Raw genomic sequence first — 24,797 nt, 5'->3', positions numbered from 1 at the left:
ACTCTCCTTTACACTTTCGTACTGGTAAAGACACAAAACAATATTGAATCCACTGTTGCTCTTGCAACCGTGAGAAGATGTTACAGGGTGATGCCACTGGGGGGAGCTCGCAGGCAGTTGTGGATCCCTTAAAGCGGAAAGGACTCGCCTCCCAGTGAAGAGGGTGAGGACGGCGAGGGGTGGTACTGGGTCCTCAGATCAACCCCTCACCTCTCCACCTCTTCTGCATCTGTTCCTCTCTTCCTTTATCCTCCTGTTCCTCCACCCTTGCTCACCCTCTCCCCATCCTTCCACCAAGCAACCTCCACCTCAGGCCCCCTCTCCTCCCCTCCCATTTCTCTGCTCTCCGCACCCTCAATTTCATCTCAACCCAAACCACCCCTCCCCTACAACACTATCCCTCCACCCACCTCCATTCCAACCTTTGCCTATCCCATCTCACCCCAATTGTCCTATCCATACCCTCCCCCTCCTCCTGCCTTCCACTTTCCTCATTCTTGACTCTTCCATCCCTATCTCTTCACTATGGCCTTTCTCCTCTCCCTCAACCCTCACTCCTCACTCCCCAGACTCCCCCTCCCCTTTCTACAAATCCCCTCGTCCCCACCTATCTCTTCAGCTCTCTCCCCCCCACCACTCTCACTGCCCCCTACCCATTACCCCCTAGTGCATCACCCCATTCCCTCCAAATGACCACATACCCCTCCTCCGTCTCCCTTCCCTCCCTCTACCCTTCCTCCATTCCCCCAATCCAACGTAACTTCCACACTTCCCTCCCCCTCCTCCCGTGCCACTTACCCTTCCCCATACCCACTCTCCTATCCTATCTCCCCTCACTCTCATTCCCCTCCCTCACCCCTCTCCATTCCACCTCCTCCCCTTCCGCTCCTGTCTCTACCTCTCCACCCTACCCCCACCTCCTCTCCCCCTCCCCTTCCCCATTCAGCTCTCCCTTCCACCTCCCCCTCCCACTCACCCTCTTTACCACCCCATCCCACCTTTCCTCTCTCCGGCCCTCCCCTGCCTTCCCTTCCCTCCCTCGACCCCATTCACGTCTCCCTTTAATCCTCTTCTATTGAACTTCCCTACCTGACACTTCTCACTCTCCCTCAATCCGCCCCTCCCCTAACACGTTCTCTCCACCTTTCCATCCTGCCGTTCCCGAGAAGTCTCAGCTTTGCCCCCTCCGTCCCTCCCCCCACCCCGGATGCGCCCCGCCCCACCTGGCCTGGGCCCGCTCCAATAACCAGTGACAAGGTGTTGGACTCTGGCCACGGCGCAACGTCTCGGCCGTCCCTTCCAGTCCGAGCAGAGGCAGTGGGCTCCGGGTGCCGATCCGAATCCGGTTTCGGGTTCTTCAGCTGCCGAGGTAGGTGTGAGGTTCCCTATCCCCTCCCCTCCGCTCCCTTCCACTCCACCACCCCAGGGAGTATCCCTCTGGACAGGGAAGTTTGAAAGTGAAGAACTCCTGCCGTTCACTTGGTGAAAGTCAGCGAGGTCACAAAACTCCCTCTCTTCTTCCAGCCACTACCTCCCTCCCTCTCCTATCCTTGACACCCTCCCCTATCCCTCTCCCTCTATCCCTCCTCCCCTATCACTCCAGTCCTATCGGTCCTTCCCTCTATCCCTTCTCTCCATTCCCTCAAAGTACGTTTATTATCAATATATACAGAATAAATCCCTCCCCTTTATCCCAGTGCTCCTATCCCTCCGTCCCTCCATGCCTCTTCTGCTACATCTCCACTCCCACTCCCCTTCCCCTCCCTCTCCGTCTCTCCCCTTCTCTCTCCTTATTCCCCTTATTTCTCTGTCCCACTCCCTTTGTTTTCCCCACTCCTCCTTCACCTGCTCTCTCTTAACCCTCCCTCTGCTCCTCGATCCCTGTCCCCCTCCCTCTGCCTTCTGCCTCCCACCCTCCCCCTCACCTCTGTCCTTTCTTCACCTTCCCTGCCTGCCTCTCGCCCTGCTCCTTCCCCCTACCTCCCCTATCCCCCCCGCTCGCTGCCCTACATCAGTCCCCTCTGCCCCCTCCTCCTCCCCTCTCCCCACACCCCCTCCCCCTCCCCACACCCCCTGCCCACACCCCCTGCCCACACCCCCTCCTCCTCCCCCACCCCCATCCCCGTCCCCCTCTTCCCTGGTACACGTGCCAGCCAAAGTGAATCTTCAGCGTCAATCTGCCCTTCCGTTGTGCCGGCTCCGATGGGAATCAGCCTCCAGCTGTCTGTTCGAGCCGAAACTTCTGTCAGTTCTTGGCGCCTCCTTCGCTCCGGGGGGACAATCCCTTCCGCCTCTCCTGTTCACACAGTCCCTCCGTGTACACCTGAACAAGGTGAGCAAAGCACTCCAAGCACGGCCTTTACTTCACCTCTAACACCGCGTCCCAGCTCCTGGTTTCACAGCCCCGTCCAATGAAGGTCAATGTGACTGCCGTGTCCATCCGTGTCGCCACTTTCAGGGAACCGTGACCCTGCAGGTGAAGCACCCTCCGCTCGTCCTCCCTCTCCCTCACTCTCTCCTCCTCCCTCCAGTCTCTGTCCCCTCCCCTCCCCTACTCAGAACCTTTTTAAACCTACTCCCTCTGACTTTAACCGCCCCGTCCTGCCGTAGACTCCACCAGCGTGGAGACAGACCCGGGCAATCTGCCCGACCATCCGGAGGAAACCTGTCACCACCTATCACGAGAACGAACAGCCCTCCGGCCCGTCCGCCGCCCTTGTCCAGCTGTCCTGCCTTCCCTCCAGTTTAATCACAGCTTTCCTGTCCTGTGGGGACCAGAAATGCACGAAATACTCTGAGCGTGGCCTTTCCCATAACTACATCGTCATGTCCCCGGCTCCTGTACTCCGTGTCCAGCCTGTCAAACCACCCCCGTTCCATACCTGAATCACAGATGCGCACACATTCGGCCCATTACAGCCGTGTTGCCTGTCTATACTAACCCACCAAACCCACCCTTGTTCTATACCAGAATGACAGATGGACAGTACACAAGCAGGACATTCAGCCCCTTACATTTTCCCTGTCTATACTAACCCACCAAACCCACCCCACCCCCGTTCTATACTAGAAAGACAGAGATACACATACAAGTGGGCCATTCGGCCCATTACAGCCATGTTGCCTGTCTATACAAACCGAATTTGCCTGCACTTGTATAAAGCTTCAGTATTGATCCTGGTTCATCGCCACCTTCATGGGCTCAGAGTCAGGGTCCCCTCCCTCATTACCCTCTTACTCCAGTGCTTTTTGATTGTTTTTAACCAGGGGTGATTGATAAGTTCGTGGCCTAAGGTAGAAGGAGTCAATTTTAGAAAACCTAGCACATTTATTTTTCCTACATTTACACACTTAGTCCAGCGGTCATGGAGCATACAGATCCCTTCTTTGTAGAAGTTGGCATCCTGGACCTCCAGAAGTGGTCCACAGCAGGGGTGATTGATAAGTTAGTGGCCCAAGGTAGAAGGAGATGAGTTATGAACTTCAAACTTTCTGCATTTTCACTCAAAGAGTTGAACTTCGTGTTGCATGTAACGAGAGCTGTATAACTCATCTCCTTCTACCTTAGGCCACGAAGATCAATCACCCCTGCTGTGGACCACCTGGAGGGGCAAGACGCTCTCGTTACATGCACGTGAAGTTCATCTCTTTGAGTGATCATGCAGAAAGTTTGAAGTTAATAACTCATCTCCTTCTACCTTAGGCCACGAACTTATCAGTCACCCCTCATACTTTATTTCAGAAATAAAGCTGCGAGCAGGCCCTCCCGGCCCCAATGAACCACACTGTTCAGTAACCCACCTGCCCTCATTTATAATGACTAATTAACCCGGTAACTGGCCAGTCTCTCGACTGGGGAGGGAGCGGGAGCTCCTGGAGGAGACGCACGTGGTTACAGTACAAACTCCGAACTCCAGGCTGTCGTAATATTGTGCTAATCGTGCTGCGTATACAATGCCTTGGGGTCCTCTTTAATCCTACTTGCCAGATTTGAGTTCTAGTTTGCCTTCTTTATAACCCTCAAGGACTCTGTTTGACCTTAGCTTCCCAAATTTTACGTACATTTCTTTCCCCTTCCATCAGCCCTAGGCTCCCCTGACCTTGCCATCATGTCCTGCCGTCTGACTGGAACAGACCTTCCTGTAGCTCTCTGCAGCTGATCCTTAAACACTCTCAACTCCTTCCCACCCTCTCCCCCACCTTCTTTATAGGGCCTCTGCCCCCTCCCTCTTCAGTCCTGATGAAGGGTTCCAGCCCGAAACATTGACTGATCGTTTCCACGGATGCTGCCCAACCTGCTGAGTTCCTCCAGCGTGTTGTGAGTGTTGCTTTGACCCCAGCATCTGCAGAGTATTTTGTGTTTGCCCTCAACATGTTGGATGTGAACTTGCGCAGAAGCTGCTGCTTCCAGTTAACTCTCCCTAGTTCCTGTCTTGTAGAGTCAGAGAGCACAACAGCACAGAAATAGGCCCTTCAGCCCATTTAGTCAATTTTGCCCAGTAACTATCATTATTTTCTTGTGACTTCCCCCGCTCCAATTTAATACTTGCTCTCTGCAAGGTCCGTACTTACCTACAGCTGAGTTACAACTTAAGGAATTGTTTCCCCACTGAAAGGTCGGTCACCAGGCCCTGTATGGCCTCTGCTCTCACTGGCCAATCTGCTCGTCAGGACTGACCATGGACGTTGTGTCACAGCTCTCAGTGTGATACACGGGTCAGCACAGTGCAATATGGAGATCTGGCTCTCCTCCCAACCCAGCTGATGAAGCCAAAGGAATGGCAAAGACCGACACTTTGGCACCAGCTGCCTCACTGGAGATTTCATCCAGCTTTGAACTCAACGTAGGACTGCCTTAGAGACTATAGCTTTGGATTGTTCCCTTGAGGTTCACTCCCGAAGCCTTCCCCATGAGTGGGTACAGCCACAAAGCAGTGGAAGTTTAAGATCAGAGCTTACCTTCTTGTAGGTGAGCTGCCAATCATGGCTGACAAGCCCCAACTGGTTTTAAGGCATCAGTAACCTTCTCCTGTCATTAGAATTGGTTCCATCAGACTTGGTAGTGAAGTCACATGTGAAGGCCAGGAATTGGACTTGGTTGTCAGAGGCTTCTTGAGATTCACACCATTGGGCACATTTAATAAGTAGTTGGAGCTTATCCCCATTACCACCAACACCCCACCCCCCGACTTCCCCAAGCTCTGACAACCTTGACGAACCTGGAGTATCTCCACACTGATTTAAGAAACTCTCCTAGGTGCACCGAACAAATTATGTCCCATGTAAACCTGAGGAGATGCTGATTGACATTGGGAAGCTGAGGCCACCCGCCACAACAACGCTGTTGTGTTGACACCGTTCCCGAATCTGCACACATCAGATGAGCCGATCTGTTCAGTGACCACTCAGGAATAATCCCATCAGAGTGCCCAACGATGAAGGCCAAGAGCACCCTCAGCACCCTCAATACAGGAGATTCATTGTAGTCAAGGGGGGGCTTTCCCTACCTTCACACTCACCCTGCCCCCACACTCAGCTCCCCACACTCTCCTCACAGCACTCCCCTCCCCCACACTCCCCTCCCTCACACTCCCCTCCCCCGCACTCACCCTCCCCCCACATTCCCCTCCCACTCACTCTCCTCCCTCACACTCCCCTCCCCCCACTCTTCTCACCTCAGCACTCCCCTCCCTCACTCCCCCACTCTCCACTCCCTCACACCCCTCCCCCACACTCCCCTCCCCACACTCCCCTCCCTCACACTCCCCTCCCCCGCACTCACCCGCCCCCCACATTCCCCTCCCCCTCACTCTCCTCAACTCAGCACTCCCCTCCCCCACACTCCCCTCCCTCACACTCCCCTCCCCCGCACTCACCCTCCCCCCACATTCCCCTCCCACTCACTCTCCTCCCTCACACTCCCCTCCCCCCACTCTTCTCACCTCAACACTCCCCTCCCTCACTCCCCCACTCTCCACTCCCTCACACCCCTCCCCCACACTCCCCTCCCCACACTCCCCTCCCTCACACTCCCCTCCCCCGCACTCACCCGCCCCCCCACATTCCCCTCCCCCTCACTCTCCTCAACTCAGCACTCCCCTCCCCCACACTCCCCTCCCCACACTCCCCTCCCCCTCACTCCCCTCCCCCACACTCCCCACCCTCACACTCCCCTCCCCCCACTCTCCTCACCTCAGCACTCCCCTCCCTCACTCTCCCCTCCCTCACTCTCCCACTCTCCACTCCCTCACACCCCTCCCCCACACTCTCCTCACCTCAGCACTCCCCTCCCCCACGCTCCTCACCTCAGCACTCCCCTCCCTCACTCTCCCCTCCCTCACTCCCCTCCCCCCACTCTCCTCACCTCAGCACTCCCCTCCCTCACTCTCCCCTCCCTCACTCTCCCCTCCCTCACTCTCCCACTCTCCACTCCCTCACACCCCTCCCCCACACTCTCCTCACCTCAGCACTCCCCTCCCCCACTCTCCTCACCTCAGCACTCCCCTCCCCTCCCCTCACTCCTCTCCCCCACATTCCCCTCCCTCACACTCCACTCCCCCATACTCCCCTCCCTCACACTCCCCTCCCCCCACTGTCCTCACCTCAGCACTCCCCTCCCTCACTCCCCTCCCCCACTCTCCACTCCCTCACACCCCTCCCCCACACTCTCCTCACCTCAGCACTCCCCTCCCCCACACTTCCCTCCTCACACTCCCCTCCCCCACTCTCTTCACCTCAGCACTCCCCTCCCTCACTCTCCCCTCCCTCACTCCCCTCCCCCACTCTCCACTCCCTCACACCCCTCCCCCACACACCCCTCCCTCACACACCGCTCCCTCACACTCCCCTCCCCCTCACTCTCCTCACCTCAGCACTCTCCTCCCCTCCCCTCACTCCCCTCCCCCACATTCCCCTCCCTCACACTCCACTCCCCCACACTCCCCTCGCCCTCACACCCCTCCCCACATATCCCTGAACCCTTTGGCCTCTGTCTCCCTGCTTTCTCAACTCACCACTCTCTCCCTCCTCACCCCCTTACCACTGTCCATCTCACTCTCTCTCCTCCCTCACCTACTCTCTCCCCTCCCCCCTTGCTCTCTCTCCACCATATCTCACCTCTCTTGCCTCCACTCTTGCCCCTCTCTCTAACCCTCCCTCAAACCCTCTATCCCTCTCTCCCCTGTCCTCTTTCCCCTTCCCCTCTTTCTCACTCTCTCACCCTGTACCCTTCCCTCTCCCAGCCTCCTGTCCTCCTTCCTCACCCCTCCTCCTTATCCACCCTCTCTGACCCCTCTCACTCTGCCCATCTCTCATTCTTGACCCTTCCCACCCTCCCTCCCCCCACTCCGCTCAGCATTGTCTCCCACCTCTGCCCCTCCCCACTTCTCCCTCTCGAGCGTCTCTCCACCATCAGGCCCCCCTCGCTTCCCGTCTCTCCCCCTCCCTTCCACCACTCGTCCTCTCTAATCTCCCCTCACAGTCTCCCACCTTTGCCTTTCCCCCCTCTCTCCCCATCTCACCCTTCTCTCACCCCTCCTCTCTTCAACCTCTCGCCTCTCTCCCCTTCCCTTCTCTCTATCCATCTGTCCCTCCCTCTCCCCCCTCGCTCCCTTCCACACTCTCCCCCTCCCCTCTCTCTTCCCTCTCTTTCCCCATCACTCTCCCATCTCTCTCCCCAATGTTATTTCCCCTCTCTCTCCCTCCCTCCCTCCCTCCCTCCCTCCCTCCCTTTCTCTGTCTCTCTCTCTCTCTTTCGCTCCCCTCCCTCCATCTCTGCCTATCAGAAGTGGCCAGTTCACTTCCCTCCTCTGGACTCTGTTCAAGGTCCAGATGTTTTAAGGGAGTCTCCGTGTGAACGTGTGAACGGAACTCAGCCGGGCTGTTTCACTCCCCCCCCCCCGCCCCTCTCTCTCTCTCTCTGAGTTTGGAGCTGACGCTCTGCCGTGCCCTCACGTGGGCGTTGGCTCCAGCCATGCATGCCCTGTCCTGCCCAGCCTACCGGTGCCCCCTCAACCTTCTCCTCCTCCTCCGCGGCAGGTCAGTACGGGCGGGGAGCCAGCAAGTGAGCAGCATGTCGGCGAACGGGACGAACGGCCCTGGCCACAGCCACCCGAAGGTGCTGACCCTGGGCTCGATGAACCAGCAGGTGAAGAAGGTGCAGTATGCCGTGCGGGGTTCCATCGTGCTGCGGGCAGCAGCCATCGAGAAGGAGCTGCAACAGGTGAGTCCTCTCCCCTCTCCCCCTCCCTCCACCGGCCGCAGCCGTGTTTCACGTTTGCAGCCAGAACATGGAGTAATATGGAAGTGTACACCCTTCAGCGTCAACATTTGTCAGCCCTTTAACCACGGGCACCGCGCTGCTGTCATAGCTCGGGCTGTTTGAGTTCAGTCCTGGCACACTCTGTAAGGAGTTTGTGTACCCTTCCCTCTCCTCACCCCCAACCCCCCACCTCCCACCCTCCTGGTGCTGTGCTGTGCTCCCACAGTCCAGACACTCACCGGTTAGTAGATTAGTAATTAGTTAGTAGATTAGTGATTAATTGGTCATTGTAAATTGTCCCCGTGGAGCATATCGGGGGACAGAGTTCAGAGTAAACATACATCACCGTCGGGGAGTCTGGGACTACAGGGCTCAGCCTCAGAATCGAGGAACATCCCCTCATGAAAGACTCAAGGAGGAATTTCTTTAGCCAGAGGGTGGTAAATTCTCTGCCTCAGGTGGCTGTGCAGTCCAGGTCATTGGGTGTACTTAAAGCAGAGTTTGATAAGTTCTGGATTAGTCGGGGTGTCAAAGGTTACGGGGAGAAGGCAGGAGAATGGGGTTGAGACGGATAATAAACCAGTCATGATGGAATGGCGAAGAACACTCAATGGGCCGAATGGCCTAATTCTGCTCCTGTACCTTACAGTCCTATATACAACCCTGAGATTCATTTTTCTCGTGGGCATACTCAATAAGGCCGTAAGATACAGGAGCTGAATTAGGCCATTTGGCCCATCAAGTCTGCCCTGCCATTTCATCATGGCTGATCTACTTTTCCCCTCAGCCCCAACCTCCTGCCTTCTCCCCATATCCCTTCATGTCCTGACCAATCAAGAATCTATCAACCTCTGCCTAAAATATACATTAAGACTTGGCCTCCACAGCTGCCTGGGGAAAAGAATTCCACAGATTCACCTCTCTCTGGTGAAAGAAATTCCTCTTCATCTCTGTTCTAAAAGGAAACCCTTCTATTCTGAGGCTGTGTCCTCTGGTCTTAGACTCTCCCACCACAGGAAACATCCCCTCCACGTCCACTCTATTAAAGCCTTTCACCATCCAACCATCTGTTATGGTTATCCCTCATTCTTCTGAATTCCAGTGAATACAGGCCCAGAGCCATCAGACGCTTTTCATGTGACAAGCCATTCAGTCCTGGAATTGTTTTCATGAACCTCCTTGGAACTCTCTCCAGTTTCAGCACATTCTTTCTAAGATAAGGGGCCCAAAGCTGCTCACAATACTCCAACTGAGGCCTCACCAGTGCTTTATAAATCTAATAACCATAACAGAGTCAGTGAAAGACACACCAACAGGGCGGACAGCACTGTGCAAAGGTCAACAAGCTTTTCAGATACAAACAGAAAGGGAAAAACAAAATCATGATAAATTAATAAGCAGGTGACATTATACCCTCTGGTTCAGGAGCCTGATGGTTGGAGGTAGTAACTGTTCTTGAACCTGTTGGTGTGGGTCCTGAGGCCCCTGGGTGCTGGAGGTCCATGAAGATGGATGCTGCTTTCTGCAACTGAGCTCCATGTGGATGAGCTCAGTGGTGGGGAGGACTTTACCTGTGATGGACTGGGCTGTATTCACTGCTTTTTGGAGCCCTTTTTGGACAAGGGCACTAGTGTTTCCATACAACCAGTCAGTGTACTCTCCAGCACACATCCCACAAGTTCTCTACATCCAAAGTTATTTACTTCTACACCAATCTTGCAGGCTGAGTACAGGTATACGGGATGAGTACAGGTATACGGGATGAATACAGGTATACGGGATGTGAACAGGTATACGGGCTGAGTACAGGTATACGGGATGTGAACAGGTATACGGGATGTGTACAGGTATATGGGATGTGAACAGGTATACAGGTTGTGTATAGGTATATGGGCTGTGTACAGGTTGTGTACAGGTATATGGGCTGCATACAGGTGTACAGGTATATGGGCTGTGTACAGGTGTACAGGTTGTGTACAGGTGTATGGACTGTGTACAGGTGTACAGATTGTGTACAGGTAAATGGGCTGTGTACAGGTATTGATGTGTACAGGTAAATGGGCTGCATACAGGTGTACAGGTTGTGTACAGATATATGGGCTGTGTACAGGTGTACAGGTTGTGTACAGGTAAATGGGCTGTGTACAGGTATTCAGGATGTGTACAGGTTATATGGGCTGCGTACAGGTGTACAGGATGTGTACAGGTATATGGGCTGTGTACAGGTTGTGTACAGGTGTACAGGTATATGGGCTGTGTACAGGTGTTCAGGTTGTGTACAGGTATATGGGCTGTGTACAGGTGTACAGGTTGTGTACAGGTATATGGGCTGTGTACAGGTGTACAGGTTTTGTACAGGTATATGGGCTGTGTACAGGTGTACAGGTTGTGTACAGGTATATGGGCTGTGTACAGGTGTACAGGTTGTGTACAGGTATATGGGCTACATACAGGTGTACAGGTTGTGTACAGGTATATGGGCTGTGTACAGATATTTAGGATGTGTACAGGTATATGGGCTGTGCACAGATGTACAGGTTGTGTACAGGTAAATGGGCTGTGTACAGGTATTCAGGATGTGTACAGGTATATGGGCTGTGTACAGGTGTATAGGTGTACAGGTTGTGTATAGGCATATGGGCTGCGTACAGGTGTACAGGTATATGGGCTGTGTACAGGTGTACAGGTTGTGTACAGGTATATGGGCTGTGTACAGGTGTACAGGTTGTGTACAGGTATATGGGCTACATACAAGTGTACAGGTTGTGTACAGGTATATGGGCTGTGTACAGATATTCAGGATGTGTACAGGTATATGGGCTGTGTACAGGTGTACAGGTTGTGTACAGGTAAATGGGCTGTGTACAGGTATTCAGGATGTGTACAGGCATATGGGCTGCGTACAGGTGTACAGGTTGTGTACAGGTATATGGGCTGCGTACAGGTGTACAGGTTGTGTACAGGTATATGGGCTGTGTACAAGTGTACAGGTTGTATACAGGCATATGGGCTGCATACAGGTGTACAGGTTGTGTACAGGTATACAGCCTGGCATTTACACAGGGTCCTCTGCTTCCACTTCACAGCTCAGCAAATGCAGGGATGATAAAATCTCGGGAAGGGGAGGGTTAACATATAGTCTGAGGACCTTTGATGTCTCTGAGCCTGCGCAATGGAGTCAGGATGTGGCGTGTGAGGATCACAGCCTATTGAATTTTGAAAGGCCCAGACAGAGTGGGTGTTGGGAGGATGTTTCCTATCGTGGCTGAGTCTAGGACAGAAGAGGGCAGAGGCTCAGAATAACTCAGAGTGGGAGTGCATTTAGAACAATGAGGAGAAATTTCTCAGTGAGTCTGTTGTTATGGAAGTCAAGTCCCTGGGCAGAGACCAGTAGGTTCTTGAGCAACACACAAAATGCTGGAGGACAGCAAGTCATCAGGACTGTCATCCTTGCTTAGTTTCACAAGAGTTTGGTGTGTGTTGCTCAAAATTGCCAGCACCTTTCATGTGATTGATAGGTTGCCGATTAGTAAGGGGTTAAGCGTTATGGGAAGAAGGGGGGAGGATGGGGTCAAGATAAAAACTCAGCCCTGATGGAATGGCGAATGGGCTGAATGGCCTAATTCAGCTCCTATATCTTATGGAATGCACACAGGGTGCAAGCTTTATGCAACCTGACAAGGAAACCCGCAGTATGAGCATACAGCTCTGAAACAGACCCTTCAGCCTCCCTGCTGACCCTTCTCAGGTTTATTGTCACTGACGTATCTTGTGCAATTTATACTTCAGTTCCGATTTGCTCTGGATCCCCCCAGGCTGAGCAGATTCTATTGTCTTTCTCAACTCCTCTTCATTGTCTCCAATTTCACTACACCAATCCCGATATCAGCTGTTCCACTGAGTAAACAGGCAACACATTCCAGACACTGAAATAGCTCCGCAAACAGCTCCAGCCTGCACTCTCCTTCCACAATGTTTCACAACAGTCCCACTGAAATGACTCTGTTCAGAACACAGAGGAGCACACACAACACCCCCACTCACACCAGATGTACACAACACCCCGTCACTCACCGGGTGTACACAACACCCCCAATCACACCAGATGTACACAACACCCCATCAATCACCGGGTGTACACAACACCCCGTCACTCACCGGGTGTACACAACACCCCCACTCACACCAGATGTACACAACACCCCGTCACTCACCGGGTGTACACAACACCCCCACTCACACCAGATGTACACAACACCCCGTCACTCACCAGGTGTACACAACACCCCCACTCACACCAGATATACACAACACCCCGTCACTCACCGGGTGTACACAACACCCCCACTCACACCGGATGTACACAACACCCCGTCACTCACCGGGTGTACACAACACCCCCACTCTCACCGGATGTACACAACACCCCGTCACTCACCGGGTGTACACAACACCCCCACTCTCACCGGATGTACACAACACCCCGTCACTCACCAGGTGTACACAACACCCCCACTCACACCGGATGTACACAACACCCCGTCACCCACCGGGTGTACACAACACCCCCACTCACACCGGATGTACACAACACCCCGTCACTCACCAGGTGTACACAACACCCCCACTCACACCAGATGTACACAACACCCCGTCACTCACCGGATGTACACAACACCCCGTCACTCACCGGGTGTACACAACACCCCCACTCACACCGGATGTACACAACACCCCGTCACTCACCGGGTGTACACAACACCCCCACTCACACCAGATGTACACAACACCCCGTCACTCACCGGGTGTACACAACACCCCCACTCACACCGGATGTACACAACACCCCGTCACTCACCGGATGTACACAACACCCCTACTCTCACCGGATGTACACAACACCCCCACTCACACCGGATGTACACAACACCCCGTCACTCACCGGGTGTACACAACACCCCGTCACTCACCGGGTGTACACAACACCCCCACTCACACCAGATGTACACAACACCCCGTCACTCACCGGGTGTACACAACACCCCCACTCACACCGGATGTACACAACACCCCGTCACTCACCGGATGTACACAACACCCCTACTCTCACCGGATGTACACAACACCCCCACTCACACCGGATGTACACAACACCCCGTCACTCACCGGGTGTACACAACACCCCCACTCACACCAGATGTACACAACACCCCGTCACTCACCGGGTGTACACAACACCCCCACTCACACCGGATGTACACAACACCCCGTCACTCACCGGATGTACACAACACCCCTACTCTCACCGGATGTACACAACACCCCCACTCACACCGGATGTACACAACACCCCGTCACTCACCGGGTGTACACAACACCCCGTCACTCACCGGGTGTACACAACACCCCCACATACACCAGATATACACAACACCCCGTCACTCACCGGGTGTACACAACACCCCCACATACACTTTTACAAGAGCTGACTGCTTGACAAAGTTCAGTTTCCTTTCTCATGCATCACTGAAAAAAACCATTTCAGAATCCATAGCAAGCCTCGCACTTTGACATTAGATTAGTCATTAACGTGGTAATGTCACTTGTTCCCCAGTCCTCTCATGCAAGCACTTCTGCACGTTCACTGATGCTATCTTATCTGGTTTCATGGAATTTACCTTACAAACTACACACAGGATACTTACTTGAAACTTGGCAAGATACCAGAAGACCATAAGACCATAAGACCATAAGACGTAGGAACAGAATTAGGCCATTCAGCCCATTGAGTCTGCTCCACCATTCCATCCCAAGGCTGATCCTGGATCCCACTCAACCCCATACACCTGCCTTCTCACCATTTCCTTTGATGCCCTGAATGATCAACTTCTGCCTTATATATACCCACGGACTTGGCCTCCACCGCAGTCTGTGGCAGGGCAATCCGACCCTTTAACCTACTGTGATGCCATGCTCCCGTGCCAATGCAGCATGATCCTATCCCGTACATCTTTGGACTTTGGGATGAAGCCAGATTGCCCGGACAGAACTCATGCGGTCACGGGAGAACATACACCCTCCTTACAGTCAGCGGCAGGAATCACTGACACTGTCGTGGTGTTATGCCTGGGTTACTCCTGTGAGCTCTGGAGGGATTGATCGAGTGCTGGGTTCAAAGTGAATTTACTATCAAAGTACATACATGTCACCATCTACGACCCGAGATTCATCTTCTTGGGGCATTCACCATAAATTGATATGTTATGAAACTTAAGTTTTGACCACAGAAAATTAGATGGCTGGAATCATTGGCACTTTTGTGCAGGGGGTGCTTATTTGGTGCACCAAAAAAAATCAAACTTACAAAAATTAGCAAAAATGGTGAAAAGAAAACTGCCAATATTTAGACCATAAGACCATAGGAAAGTGTCCAACGTGAACTCCTGGCAGCTCAATATCCCTCTCCCCTACTGAGAGTCCATTCTCCTAATCTCTCTAAGTCCTTCTGCAGCCTCTCTACTTCCTGTAAACTACCTGCCCCTCCACCTATCTTTGTATCATCTGCAAAGCCTTCGATCTCTTCATCCAAATCATTGACATGTAACATAAAAAGAACTGGACCCAACACAGACCCCTGTGGAACACCACTGCCAGCCAGCCAGAAAAGGCTCCCTTTATTCCCACTTTTTGCCTCCTGCCAATCAGCCACTGCGTTATCCACGCTAGAATCTCTCCTGTAATACCAGGGGCTCCTAGCTTGTTAAGCAGCCTCATGTGTGGCACCTCGTCAAAGGCCTTCTGAAAATCCAGGTACATATCAACCCATTCTCCTTTGTCTATCCTGCTTGTTATTTCTTCAAATAATTTCAACAGATTTGTCAGGCAAGACTCTCCCCTGAGGAAACCATGATGACTATGGCCTATTTTATCATAGGCCTTCCAAGTGACCCAAAACCACATCCTTAACAATCCACTCCAACTTCTTCCCAACCACTGAGGTCAGACTAACTGGCCTATAGTTTTCTTTCTCTGCCTCTCTCCCTTCTTAAAGATGCAGTGACATTTGGAACTTTCTAGTCTTCTGGAACCATTCCAGAATCTAGTCATTTTTGAAGGGCCATTACTAATGCTCCACAATCTCTTCAGCCACCTCTTTCAGAACCCTGGGGTGTACACCATCTGGTCCAAACCTTGCAGTTTCCCAAGAACCTTCTCTCTAGTTATGGTAACTTCAACCCTTTACCTCTTCCACCTACCACCTCACAGTTTCTTACTTCATTCCCCTCACCTGGTCTCGCCTATCAGCTGCCATCTTGTACACCTCCCTACCGCCTCCCCCGCCCACCACCTTCCTATTCAGGCTTCTGCCCAGTCCTGATGAAGGGTCTTGGCCCGAAATGTCAACTGTTTATTCCCTTTCATAGAGGCTGCCAGAACTCCTGAGTTTCTCTGAGTTCTAGGTTCAAAGTTGAAAGTAAGTTTATTATTGAAGTACAAGAATGTCACCTTTCGTTCAGCTGCAGGCTGTCACGGTAGGTACGGGAAACTCACAACCACTGTGCAAAGTGCAGTTTCCTCCTTCCCCGGTCTCGTCCCAGGGGCATGCTGTAACTGCACCTTGTTCTCAGGGTCCGACTGGAGTCAGTGAGAGGGCACGTAGGCTCCTCTCTAGTGCCAGCTCTCTGACAATGGCCTCAGTGAACTCTCTCTGGCCCAGCTGCACGGCCACGAACTGGCTTGGTGCCAGTGTCACCATGGTTCAGTGCCAAGGTCAAGGGTAGCTCCCAGTCTGGGAGCGCACTTAGAAAGCTCTCCTTTCATAGACAAGGAGCACCATAGCACAGAAACACCCTTCAGCCCATCTAATCCATGCCACTCTACCGAGGGGTAGCATTGCGGATGGCATGTGACAGCGCCAGTGACCCAGGTTCCATTCTCGCTACTGTAACGAACTTGACTGTTCTCACCAAGACCACGTGGGTTTCCTCCGGGTGCTCTGGTTTCCTCCCACAGTCCAAAGACGCAAGGTTTAGCAGGTTAATCGGTCGCGTGGGTGCAATTTCGTGGCGCAGGCCTGCTGGGTGAGAAAGAGCTGGTACTATGCCGTAGCTCTAAGAAAGAATAAGAGTTGTGCCATTGACCTGCACGCAGACCATGGCTCTCCTTATCCCTGCCATCCAACTAGTATTCAAACTTCTCTTCAATGTTGCAGTCAAGCCTGCATCCATCAATTCCACTGGCAGCTCGCTCCACACTCTCTCCACCCTCTGAGTGAAGACGTTTCCCCTGATTTTCCCCTTAGAATATTTCATCTTTCACCTTTAACCCATGACCTCCAGCTCTAGTCTTACAAGCCTCAGTGGAAAAAGCCTGCTTGCATTTACCCTGTTGATATCCCTCATAATTTTGTATAACTATCAAATCTCCCCTCAGTATCCTCTGCTCCAGGAAACAAAGTTCAAAGTACATGTATGACCAAAGTAAGTATACATTATATGGCCTTGTGACTCGTCTCCTAACAGGCAGCCACAAAACAAAGAATCCCAAAAGAACCTGTATAAAATAAAATAATATACTAATATATAAAATAAGATTGTCAGACACCCAATGTGTAGAGGGAAAAAACCCACAAGCGAGTAGCGTTTCTGAACTGAAGCCCGTGAGAGAGTCGCAGAGTTCAGCACAGAGCCCAGTCCACTTCGTGGAGCAGCGATCTGAACCAGTCCCTCACTTCGGCCCCGCCACCCTGACCTTTTCAATCCAGCCCAGCGCCTAAATCAACGTTGAGTTCAGTCGCCTCGAAATGCTCTGGGGTCTGGATCCCACCCCCCTCGAGTCAGGCTGTACCAGCCCTGTCCACTTCGGCCCGATGTTTAAATCTCCGTCCCAACATTGGGTTCAATCACCTCAGCACGGTCTGGGGCCTGTACCCTGTCCGATTAAACCATTCCTGACAACATCCTTGGGAATTTTCTCTGTCCGTGTTCAACCTGCTGAAGTCTGCAATGACTCACAGGGAGCTATAGGAACATGCAGAATTCTGAGTTCATCCAGCTTTATGCCAAAAATTAAGTTAAATATGTAATGGAAAAAGACAGCAGAAAAAAAGGGAGGTGGTGTTCATGGGTTCATTGTCCATTCAGGAATCTGATGGCGGATGGAAGAAGCTGTCCCTGAAACGTCAAGTGTGTGTCTTCAGGCTCCTGTATCTCCTCAATGGTGTCCATGAGGAGAGGGCACGGCCTGGGTGATGTGGGGAGGCCTGGGGTCGGGTGTCTGAACGATGAATGACGCCTCTTTCTGCAAAGCTACAGACACTGGAACTTGGAAGAGATACCAGCCTACTTGTGGGCCAGATGCAACCAGTCCCCCCCTCCCCCACCCAGTCGCCGCACACATCCGTGACCCTCCATCCTCTGTGAATTCACCAGCTTGGGGTCATTCCACACTATCGCTTCACACACTCCCGGGGTCAGACACAGAGTGAAACTCCCTCCACACCGTCCCATCACACACTCCCAGGGTCAGACACAGAGTGAAACTCCCTCCACACCGTCCCATCACACACTCCCGGGGTCAGACACAGAGTGAAACTCCCTCCACACCGTCCCATCACACACTCCCGGGGTCAGACACAGAGTGAAACTCCCTCCACACCGTCCCATCACACACTCCCGGGGTCAGACACAGAATGAAACTCCCTCCACACCGTCCCATCACACACTCCCGGGGTCAGACACAGAGTGAAACTCCCTCCACACCGTCCCATCACACACTCCCGGGGTCAGACACAGAGTGAAACTCCCTCCACACCGTCCCATCACACACTCCCAGGGTCAGACACAGAGTGAAACTCCCTCCACACCGTCCCATCACACACTCCCGGGGTCAGACACAGAGTGAAACTCCCTCCACACCGTCCCATCACACACTCCCGGGGTCAGACACAGAGTGAAACTCCCTCCACACCGTCCCATCACACACTCCCGGGGTCAGACACAGAGTGAAACTCCCTCCATACCTGTCCCATCACACACTCCCGGGGTCAGACACAGAGTGAAAATCCCTCCACACCGTCCCATCACACACTCCCGGGGTCAGACACAGAGTGAAACACCCTCCACACCATCCCATCACACACTCCCGGGGTCAGACACAGAGTGAAACTCCCTCCACACCGTCCCATCACACACTCCCGGGGTCAGACACAGAGTGAAACTCCCTCCACACCGTCCCATCACACACTCCCGGGGTCAGACACAGAGTGAAACTCCCTCCACACACTGGAGGAGTGAAGATTCCTGTACATGGCCCCATCAGTGCATTAGCTTGTTTACAACACGTGTCCAACAGCTGTGGCTTCACTTACAGGGGAGGGAACCACTGTGTCTGGAACTTGTTTTGCTGGCCTCTCTTGAAAACACAAGAGCTAAAGAAGAAATATATATAAAATATAAACAGGTGGTGAAGAAAGAGATGAAAATAGAGTTCATTGTCCATTCAGCAAGCTCATGGCAGAGGGGAAGAAAAGTTCCCCAAGTAGTGAGTGTGGGTCTGGCTCCTGTGCCACCTCCCCAGCGAGGAGGGAGCTTGCCCCCGCGCTGCACACTCTCCTGAGGCATTGTCGTTTGAAGATGTTCTCAATGCTGGGGAGGGTTGTGGAGCTGATAGTGTACGCCAGCCCCCCACTGCAGGTTAAGCCACAGCCAGGATTCAGCACAAGAGGTTCTGCGGATGCTGGAAATTTGAATTCAGCGGCTTCTTCTGACTTCTGCCACCGTTCTTCCCAGTCCTGAAGAAAGGTCCCGGCCCAAAACGTCGACTCTTAATTAATTTCCAGAGACAGTGCCTGATCAGCTGAGTTCCTGTATTATAGAACATGGACCAGCACCGAACAGGAACGGGCCCTTTGGCCTACAATGCTGTACTGTTATTAGTCATTGAATAACCAACTAATCTCTTCTGCCGACACAATGTCCATATCCTTCATGTATCTATCTAAATATCTCTTAGAAGTCCCTGATGTATCTGCCTCTACAACCACCCCAGGCAGCTCATTCCAGGCACCCAACACTCGCTGTGCGTAAAAAAATACACCCCTCCCATCTGCTGTGAAATTACCCTCTCTCATTTTAAATGCATACCCTCCGGCATTAGATATTTCAACCCTAGGGAAAAGATATTGCCTGTCTACTCCATGTAAGCCTCTCATAATCTTGCAAATGTCTATCAGCTCCCCTCTCAACCTCCGACGCTCCAGGAAAAACAACCCAAGTCTATCCAGCCTCTCGGTACAGCACAGGCCCCGTAGTTCAGGCAGCTTCCTGGTAAACCTCTTCCGCGCCCTCTCCAAATCCTCGACATCCTCCCTGTGATCGGGCATCCCGACCTGTCTGCAACACTCCGGGTGCTGGCTAGCCTGAGCTTTACAAAGCTGCAACTTCACTGAAAAGCACATGAGATTTGGCAGATGCTAGAAATCCGAGCAACACACAGGAAATGCTGGAGCACCTCAGCAGGCCAGGCAGCGGCTATGGGAGAGAGTACAGTCAACGTTTTGGACCGAGACCCAGGACTGAGAGGGCAAGGGCAAGATGCCCGAATGAGAAGGTGGGGGCAGGGAAGGTGATAGGTGAGACCAGGTGGTGGGAAAGGTAAAGGGCTGGAGAAGGAGGAACCTGATAGGAGAGGAGAGTGGATCATGGGAGATGGGGAGGAGACTGGGCACCAGGGCGAGGTGACAGGCAGGTGGGGAGAAGAGACCAGAGTGGGGGATAGAAGCAGAGGAAAGGTGAGGGAAAGATGTTTTCACTGATAAAGGAAAGCAGGCCGTTTGCCTTTTAACCACCCTAACAACTTTCAGAGAGTTATGAAATCTTGATGTGTGACTCACTGACAACTGGCTCTCTGAACCAGGAAGTGGAGGGGTAGGAGCGTCATCTCCGAAGGTGAGTACTGTACTGCCTCTCCCAGTGCTGTAAGCTCACACAGTGTCTCAGTACAAGGCCAGGCTTGTGTTGCTGCTGCGGACCTGCAGTAATCAATACCCTTTGGCTGTTAACGATACTCTGTAACTTGCACACACCCTGGTCTTCAGCTGCTGTGAGGTGTAGCAGTCATGGGTGCACAGTGCAATCCCACAATCCGCCGAGGGAGGTGGCCAGATGTGTACCTGTCAGGCAGAGAGGGTCACCCCTCTGAACACCCCCTGAATCCTTGCTGTGGGAACCTCTATATATCTATCTATCTATCCATCCATCCGTCCATCTATATCTATCTAGTTATTTGTTTGTTTGTTTATTCCGCGATACAGTGCAGAAGGAGCCCCTTCGAGCTGCGCTCCCCAGAAACCCTCAACGATAGTACTGGATTCTATAGAAAGGGTGCAGAGGAGATTTACAAGGACGTTGCCTGGATTGGGGAGCATGCCTTATGAGAATAGGTTGAGTGAACTCGGTCTTTTCTCCTTGGAGTGACAGAGGATGAGAGGTGACCTGATAGAGGTGTGTAAGATGATGAGAGGCATTGATCGTGTGGATAGTCAGAGGCTTTTTCCTAGGGCTGAAATGGCTAGCATGAGAGGACACAGTTTTAAGGTGCTTGGAAATAGGTACAGAGGAGATGTCAGGGGTAAGTTTTTTACGCAGAGAGTGGTGAGTGTGTGGAAGGGGCTGCTGGCAACAGTGGTGGAGGCGGGTACGATGGGGTCTTTTAAGAGCCTCTTAGATAGGTACACGGACCTTAGAAAAATAGAGGGCTATGCGGTAGGGAAATTCTAGGCAGCTTCTAGAGTAGGTTACATGGTCAGCACAACATTGTGGGCCGAAGGGCCTGTAATGTGCTGTAGATTTCTATGTTCTATGTTAACCCCGAATTAACTGTAAGCCAATTACAGAACAATTTACAATGACCAATTAACCTTCCCCGTACATGTTTGGAGTGCGAGAGGAAACTGGATCTCGTGGGGAAAAGCCCAAGCGTTCCCTGAGAAGGACACAGAGGAGCCCGGCATTGAACTCTGATGCCCCAAGTTGTGATGGCATTGCACTAACAAGTACACTGCTGAGACCCCCACAGTAGCATCTTAACACATCCTTTCGATATTTAAGATTTGCTTTATCTGTCACACATACATCAAAATAATGAAATGTATCATTGGCATCAGCAACCAACACAGTCTGGGGATGCAGTGAGGGCAGCCTGCAAATTTCACAATGCTTCCAGTATCAGCAAAGCACATCCACAATCTATTAACCCTAGCCCATACATCGTTGGAACGCGAGAGTAAACCAGAGCACCTGGAGGAAATCCACGCGGTCACAGGCAGAGCCTATCAATTCCTCAGAGACAGCAGGAGGAACTGCACCTGGGTCACTGGCTGTGCTTAGCCACTGTGCTACCATGTCGCCCTTACCATGCATCCCACCACACAACTCTTCTCTCTGGATTGTCACCTTGTCCTGGTGGAGAAGCTTGTGTGGTCCTGTGATCCTGAGAGCAATGTCATCTGGAGCTATGCTCCTGGTAGGGTCACCCATGGCGGTAAGGTCGAGGGTGAGGTCCCTGACAAAGAACAATGCGACCAAGACCTCAACGGTGGAACAGGCAGACGAAGATACTTCGAACTCAACGGCTGTGAAGGCGGATGAAAGCTGCAACAAATCCATCAGCTCCAGTCGCCGTGGTTTCCATGCCATTGGAATCAGTTGGCTGATTTGTGAAGTATCGTGTGCTTCTTGGAGTGCAACATCAAGTACACGTTAAACAAATACACGCGCAGGCGTCTTCACTCTGTGGGCTGCTTCAGAATGAAGACCATCATCCTCCACCTCGAGGGATAGCCACAACCACACAATATGATGTTTGCTGAGTTCCTTAAGAACATGCCTCAGACACTAGCAGTGTCAGAGACTCAGACAACATGGAGATTGACCCTGGAGCCCGACTGATTCATACTGACCAAGATGTCTCCCTGAGCCAGTCCCACTACCTTCTTTATCAGGGGTTCACAACCCCTTGCTTAATGGTATTGGTCCATGGCATAAAAATAGTTGGGAAACCTCATTCTAAACCGTTCCTATCCATGTACAACTACCTTTTAAATGTTGTTAATGTACCTGCTTCAACCAGTTCTCCGTCAGCTCGTTCCATACACTGATCCCTCTGGGTGAAGAAGTTGCCGCTCTCGTTCCTAAGAGTGGTACAGTAGATTAGCAGGTTAACATAACGCGTCACAGTGCCCAAAATTGGTATTCAATTCCTACCAAGATTCAAGATCCAAAGTACATTTATTATCAAAGAATGTAAATTATACACCTTGAGATTTGTCTACTGACAGGCAGCCACAAAGCAAGAAACCCAAAGAACCCAATTAAAAAAAGAACATAAAAGATCGTACAAGCTATAGAAGCAAATAACAGTTCTCCGAACTAAACTGAGGCCTACCAGGTTACTACCACCGTCTGTCAGGGGCTTGTACACTCTCCCCGTGATAACGTGGTTTCCTCCGGGTGCTCCGGTTTCCTCCCACATTCCAAAGGCATACGGGTTAGGGTTAGTAAGCTGTGGGCATGCAATGTTCGTGCTGGAAGCACGGCGACACTTGTGGGCTGCCTCCAACACATCCCTGGACTGTGTTGGTCACTGACGCGATCGAAGCACTTCACCGTACGTTTCATCATCGTTCTGTGCCGTGTCACATGCCGTGGGCCACCATAGGCTTTCCATCTCCATGATTGTTCTGGGCAAATTTTTCTGCCGCAGTGGTTTGCCATCGCCTTCTTCTGGGCAGTGTCTTTACAAGACGGGTGACCCCCCAGCCATGATCAATACTCCTCAGAGATTCTCTGCCCAGTGTCGGTGGTCACGTAACCAGGACTTGCGATCTGCACCGGCAGCTCATACGACCGTCCATTACCTGCTCCCATGGCTTCATGTGCCCCTGACCGGTGAGCTGAACAGGTGCTACGCCTCGCCCATGGGTGACCTGCGGGTTAGCGGAAGAAAGGAGCGCCTCACACCTCCTTTGATAAAGACGTATCTCCACCCCATCGCCCAGTGTTTCAATATACATGTGACAGATGAAACTAATCACTCTCATCTTTCCCATCCTTGTATCTGTCCAAGTACATTTTAAATGATACAACTGTACCTGCATCAAACACTGTCTGGCAGCTCGTTCCACATATCTACCAGCCTCTGTGTGTAAAAAGTTGCCCTCAGGTCCCATTCTCCTCCCACTCTGGGGGACCACGGTAGTGTTACACTGAGCATGTCACTATTACAGCTCAGGGTGTCGGAGTTCAGAGTTCAATTCCGCCGTCCTCTGTAAGAAGGTTTGCATCTTCTTCCTGTGTACGCGTGGATTTCCTTCGAGTGCTGCGGTTTCCTCCCACAGTCCAAAGGTGTGCTGGTTAGTTGGTGATGGTAAATTGTCCCGTGATTAGGCCAGGGTTAACTAGGGTGTTGCTGGGCAGTGCCAGGAGGGCCTGTGTCATGTTGTATCTCTAAATCAGGACTTTGCACCCTTTTTCATACCATGAGCGGTTACCATTAACCAAAGGGTCCGTGAACCCAAGGCTGTAAATAATGACTTAACTGGCCCTGTGCTCTCCGGGTCTTGATTCCCCAGCCCTGGGAATGTACATTCACCCTTTCTGTGCCTCTCCTAATTCTACATACATAATACAAACTATGTATACAGTAAAAAATGGACAGCTACCACAAAGTACCCAAAGGTTGTTTAAAATGAGAGAAACTCAACATGATTTGAGAGGAAACAACAGAAATTCTGCAGATGCTGGAAATAGATTTGAGGAACATGTATATTTCAAAAGCAAAGGATAAGAACAAATGTAAAAAAAATCATTGTATTTCAGTCAGAGGGGTGAATCTATGAAACAGTTAAAGTGAGAATTTAAAAACGTGCACCACACTTAACAAGTTTTAAAAATTATTTAAAAATAATTTAATGAACAAATATAAAATGCATGATTTAAAATGAATGGGAGTAATGTAAATAAATGATACTTGGAATTGGATTTTGTGTTAAAAGATTATGAGATTTTCTGTTTTGATGTGATGATTGACGCCAGATAGGTTGCTGTATAAGTAAGAGGGGTAGGTGTAATAAGCTGTAGCTCCAGCCTACACCCTTTCAGTCTATTTTAAAGAATATCTTTTTTTTGTTGTAATTTTGTCCTATGAAATCATTATTGAAAATGATGCTTTTTGTTATGTTTGTACTGACCGAAATAAATTTCATTCATTCATTCATAAATGTAGTGTATTTAGAGATACCACATAGTCCCAGGCCTTTCCAGCCCAACGAGCCTGCACGGCCCAGTTACACCCATGAGACTAATTAACCAACTCCCCACGTGCTGTTGACAAGTGGGAGGAAACCAGAGCACCCGGAGGAAACCCACGTGGTCACTGGTAAAACAGACACAGTGAACGTGAACCCAGGTCACCGGCACTGCAATGCTATTACGCTGAACACTAGGCTACCAGGCTGGGGCATCCCCTCAGCACTGAG

The 24,797-nt window shown here is 51.8% G+C and overlaps 2 protein-coding genes across 5 annotated transcripts in view; one reads left to right on the top strand and one right to left on the bottom strand.

The window, feature by feature from the left end:
* LOC134344606 (protein rapunzel-like) overlaps nucleotides 1–17,741 on the bottom strand; it is a 53,562-nt gene extending 35,821 nt beyond the window's left edge. Inside the window, exon 1 of the mRNA XM_063044709.1 lies at nucleotides 16,228–17,741. The gene's annotated coding sequence lies outside the window, so the exon portion shown is untranslated. The remainder of the gene's footprint in view (nucleotides 1–16,227) is intronic.
* Nucleotides 1,233–24,797, top strand: part of LOC134344605 (alanine aminotransferase 2-like) — a 117,561-nt gene continuing 93,996 nt past the window's right edge. For 2 of the 4 annotated variants that reach the window (XR_010017468.1, XM_063044702.1), the window contains exon 1: nucleotides 7,914–8,221. Coding sequence is in view for 3 of the 4 variants with exons in the window: in XM_063044702.1 (XP_062900772.1) it covers nucleotides 7,973–8,221 (249 nt within the window). In the remaining variant the exon portion in view is untranslated. Of the gene's footprint in view, nucleotides 1,370–2,204; nucleotides 2,333–7,913; nucleotides 8,222–24,797 lie in introns of those variants that run through there. The other 2 variants (XM_063044704.1, XM_063044705.1) reach the window with 2 other exon arrangements.

Source organism: Mobula hypostoma, chromosome 3 (assembly GCF_963921235.1).
Source record: "Mobula hypostoma chromosome 3, sMobHyp1.1, whole genome shotgun sequence".
In the NCBI taxonomy this organism is placed as follows: domain Eukaryota; kingdom Metazoa; phylum Chordata; class Chondrichthyes; order Myliobatiformes; family Myliobatidae; genus Mobula; species Mobula hypostoma.
Note: the sequence above shows the minus strand (reverse complement) of the source record. Positions and strands in the feature narration are given on the sequence as shown.